We start from the raw sequence: 5,010 nt of genomic DNA, 5'->3' as shown, positions 1-5,010 counted from the left end.
TCATTTGATGGCTAATTGACTTGTTGAGATGAGCACGAGATTCTCGACCCAGTCTGAGCGCTGAATGTTAGTGGACTACCATAGCGACTTCGAGGCAGTATGAGTCACGGTCTGGCACCAGGGGTCCCGCGAGATTGGACCGCTGACGCGGCGGCGCTCTTTCGGGCTGGAGAAAACAAAAGAGTGGTGATGAGGTTGCGAGCGAGGCCCCAGATGGAGTTGACTTCTGGGCACGCCGTGTGTTTCAAGTGGATTCCTTTAGAGAAAGCGTACAATGTATTGTGTTGGATTTCCACCCGGGATAATTAACTGGATTTTTATGTTGCACGGGCAGATGTGGCTATTACGTCAAAATGGAAAAAAACAGGGAACAAAGCAAGCTGCGGCTCCAAACCCACATTTGGCTTCGTCACACTATTGCTAAGGCTTGATTGGTTTACCCTATAGTTCAAGGGTGTCAGACTTGGGTTGGTTCGCGAGCTGCTTTAACGTCAACTTGATTTCACGTGGGCCGGACCATTTTAGATATATTTAGATTTTTTTTAATAAATTGATTAAAAGAACTGGTTTAAAAGTCCTGGATATTCCGTTTTTATAGCTCTAAAACAATGTTTATTTGAGCTTTTTTTTAAATATATTTTTAGATTTTACAAAATGATTTTTTAACTAAAAACAGAAAAAATGATTTAAAAAATTACAATTATTGATTTAAAAGGGGGAAAATCAGGAATACTCTTCATTTTAATTTGATCCTAAAACAGAAAGTCGGCACTCATGATTGACTTTCTCGGGCCGCACAAAATGATGCGGCGGGCCAGATTTGGCCCCCGGACCGCCACTTTGACACCTGTGCCCTATATAGTCAACTGGATCGGTTTTGAAGCAATGGGGCATTTGTTTTGCCCTTGATTGGAAATATGATACAAATTTACGACAAGGGTTAAAATGCTAAAACTCCCATTTCGTTTGAAATATTACATTTTTTGCGTGCTTTCTTTCCCTCGGTTGCGTGACCACTGGCAGGCACTACGGAAGAAACAAAACTGCTCATAAATCATCTGAAAATTCCCCTCACAATTTTGTCTTTGCTCGTCGCAAACAATGCCAAGAAAAATCAAAGCGCGGCGATCAATATTTACATCATCTTTTGGGCTGGTAATCCTGCGGCGCTCCAATTATCGGCAGTCGGCGAGCGAGGGAGAAAAAAATATGATGAAATCGACGTTTAATTTCACCATGGAGATTTTCCAGTTCATTCCGTCTTAGCCTTGGCCAAGTCAAACGGCGCGCGGCGAAAACCATTTCAGGAACGCGGCGGCGCGCTGAGCTTGTTTGGGAAACGCGCACAAACAAATCCAAGCATTTCTAAGGTTTATTTTTGCTCTGAAAAGTCTAGATAAGCTCAAAAATAAAGGAAATGAGACATTTCCTCGGGCACACCCAAACTGCAAAGCACATACGACGACTTTCTACAAATTGAGCGGGCGGGGGTTTTGGCGACCACAAACATGAGCTTCATTTTGAATGTTAAAAAAAAAAAAGAAAAAAAAAACATCCTTCCCTCTTTTACTAAACTCGCTCTCCATCTATTCCTGCCATTCTTCTTTGTCCAGCATTAATAACAACACTGCGGTCTGATGGCGACAAATTGGAAAAATAATGAGAAGGATCCATGTACATGCGCTCAAAGGAATTGAATGAGCGACAGAGGCAACTATTGATCCAGCTCGATGTACAAGAAGATTGATTGTTTTACGCGGCCAATCGGGAGCGAGATATTACTATAGGAAGGTATGAATCTGGGGTTTAAAATGAGGTGGCGTGCCTTGGCGGTTAAAAGCATTAAAGAGAAAGAGGCACTTTGGAAACAATGGCGCCATGTTTACGGGGCGAACAATAGCTTCCTCTTGACAAAAGCACCGACGCCTGCGCAACCGTGAACTTCGCTCTTTAGCGCAGCCTCTTGATTTAAAAGAGGGCCCTCGCGGCTTCGTGCGAGAGGCCGTTTTGATATGGTTTCCAAAATGAACAATGGCGGCAAACAGCGATTTCGTGCACAAATGAGGATTTATTATCATCATTTCGCTCATTGGCTTCCATTGACGGATTTTGTCGAAACATCCATCCGCTAGCCACATGCGGGACCTTTTGAACTTTCCTTCCCCCGCTGTCAGACTAACCACCAAAATTGCCATACACGCGCTGGCTTGTCAGGCCACTAGCTCGGAGCACAAAGCCAAAACCGCATGATTTATGCTTTGGAAGAGCGAGAAGTGACAGGACTGACAGCGAAGATGAGCGCCAATTTTCTACATCGCGTGCCCTCCGAACTTGCTCCATTCCCCACAAAATAACCCGCGGAGGCGCCAGTTCGTTCAACTTTGGGATCAAGCAATCAGAGGAGCTTTGGGATTCCTTTCCCCGACCGATAAGGGTGGGAGACAACTCTTTAACAGCGGCTATTTTATATGGGATGGAAATATGTGTGCCAAAAGCTATTTAATACAGGAGAGGATTATGGCTGGATTTACTAGCTCACGGTACAAAACAAAAACAGCCATCGCAATATTACGCACTAGATTATATTGACAAAATGTTCACATGACATACAAGGTCTACCATTGTTATGCTATGTTTTTTGGGGGGGGGACTTAAGATAAAGTTATAATGATGTTGATTTCTTTCTTTTGATCATTGATTTCTGGGGCATTTTTAATGTCATGGATTTTTTTGGTTTTATACTTGGATGATTGAATTGAATGCCATTACACAAGTATAATGAGGCTTAAAGCTTCACCATAAAGTGTACAAATAACAAGAATCAAACATAAATAATCAATAATCAATAAATAAGTAGAGAAAGTGCAAAATAACAAGAACAAATAAATCAATAATAATTACATAATAAGTAGTCAACAACATAAATAAGTAGGAAAGTGCACAAATAACACAACAAATAATAATAAATAGATAAGAAATAAATAAGTAGCCACATAAGTAGTCAGCCTGTAATAAATAAGTACGAAATTGGCAAAATGGGCCCAACAAAACCGCAAAACTACTTGTTGCCGAATAAAACCTGACTTTAAAATGCACGACTTCCTCAAGTGTTCAAATCCCCGCGTTAGACAGCGAGCCACTCCTTTGCAAATTAGCGTCGGCATCAAAGAGCGAGTGTCACAAAGAGTTTAAAAAAGACAACAAAGCTCAAAGCTAAAGAACCGTCCGTAAAGCCGGTCACGCGTGCGCCCTCAACCAAGCCGTCTGTAAATGTTTAAACGCCGAGTGACCGGCCAGCAAGGAAAAAAGAAAAAAAGAAAAAATAAGTTGTAAAGACTTTCAAGCTCACTCACCAGCCCCGAAGCGAAGAAGACGGCCATCAGCGCCAGACAGGTTCCCATGACGATGAGCAGCAGGAAAACGATGAGCGGATGCTGCTGGCTCATCCTGTAGTAGGACTCGTACAGCCAGTCCTGACGCTTCTCGGTCCCCTGCCGCGGGCCACCGGCGCCGCCGCCGCCGCATCCCTCTGGGCGTTCGGGCCCCTCGCCGCTCTCGCCCGGGTCGTTCTTTTCCAGCAGGTAGCGTCCGCGGGTCCACAGGGCCTCCTCCCACATGGGTGGGGAATCTGAAGAGGGGATCACCCCAAAACAAGTTGGATAAGAGTCGGTCGGGCCCAAAAAAAAACGCGGTCGATTCCTTTCCTTCACGTCCTCTCGGGACGGCGTGGGCGGCCCTCTCCGGGGCTCCTCTTTAAAAGGAGTCGGGCCATGGGTCACCGCCGCGTGCGACTCGGGCGAGGTGCGGATGAGAACTGGGAGGCAGTGACTGCGTGGAGCTGCGAGTGAAGGGAGGGGAGAGAGAGGGAGAGAAAAAAAAAGCAGCAGCTTCAAGTGAGAGAGAGAGAGAGTCCAGTAACACGCCAATGAATGAGAGGAGGAGACTAAGATAAGAGCCCGATGTCACTCCAGCGTGCGTAAAAGCCTTTTGAAAGTCGCCCAGATGATTTAAACTCACAAAGGACGAAGTACTCAGACTCTGTACCAAAGTGGAAGTACAAGATGCCTTTATTGAAAAAAGGAAACATACAAGTACTGATGTGTCTCACCTTTGGTTGACCTTTGTTGTGCTGCTGCTTTTCAAAAATGGACAAACCCAATGCCTCATTAGAAAAAATTATGAGCAGAGCATGTTGTGTCAATTCATACCAGAAACGGAAGTGGTTTAGTAATGGCTTTTAGATGGATGGATGGATGGCGAAAATATTAATGATTTGTTGAGCGCCACGGAATCCCCGATTAATTCGGCGTCTGCCATTGGCAAGGATCTTTTCAACTGGGAGGACTGGATTGGAATGTACATGAGTCAGTGCCATTGAATTGGCAGCACTAGATGCCCAATCCAATTTGACTGTGAGGGCTGGCAGAAAACTGCAGGGAAAAACTAGTGGTCGTACGTATTTGGCACAAATTTTTGGATCTTCAAACATTCTTACGACGTTCTTGGCACTGAATGTAAAGTTCAAAAGAAGGAGGAAAAAAAATAGGCACAGACTGAATTGTACATGACATCTTGCACCGGAAAAAAAAAAAAAAATGGCATGTGTGTGTGGGTATGAAAAATAAACGGAGAAGAAAGGGGAACAAAATCAGAAGACTACAACAAATAAATAAAAGAGACCCAAGAAAATTCTACTAAAACTAGGGGGAAAAAATCCAGCTGCTCAGCGTCACCACCGTAATGAGGGCTAATCTATTAGCGCCAATATGACGAATGGCCCAGATGTCGTCCTACTTCCCACCGGCGCGACGGGATGACAGCAGCCGCCGTTCACGCCCTTTTTTGTGTGTGTCCAACCTCGCCGAGTTCACTGAAAGGACGCCCTCATCGCCCGCATCTCCAATTTTGCCCCAGTGTCCAAATTTGTCCCAACAACGGCCCCTCTGTTGACATTTTTAGAAAGCAGCTGATGCACACAACATTGCAGAACCTTCATGAGGACCATCTGCT

At 44.7% G+C, this 5,010-nt stretch overlaps 1 protein-coding gene across 1 annotated transcript in view; it reads right to left on the bottom strand.

The window, feature by feature from the left end:
* LOC144066761 (adenylate cyclase type 2-like) overlaps positions 1-4,124 on the bottom strand; it is a 25,220-nt gene extending 21,096 nt beyond the window's left edge. The window contains exon 1 of the mRNA XM_077590069.1: positions 3,354-4,124. Coding sequence (XP_077446195.1) covers positions 3,354-3,617 — 264 coding nt within the window. The 5' untranslated portion in view covers positions 3,618-4,124. The remainder of the gene's footprint in view (positions 1-3,353) is intronic.
* Between the last annotated feature and the right edge of the window lie 886 nt (positions 4,125-5,010).

This window comes from Stigmatopora argus, chromosome 21 (assembly GCF_051989625.1).
Source record: "Stigmatopora argus isolate UIUO_Sarg chromosome 21, RoL_Sarg_1.0, whole genome shotgun sequence".
Classification (NCBI taxonomy): Eukaryota; Metazoa; Chordata; class Actinopteri; order Syngnathiformes; family Syngnathidae; genus Stigmatopora; species Stigmatopora argus.
This window is presented reverse-complemented; position numbering and strand designations above follow the sequence as displayed.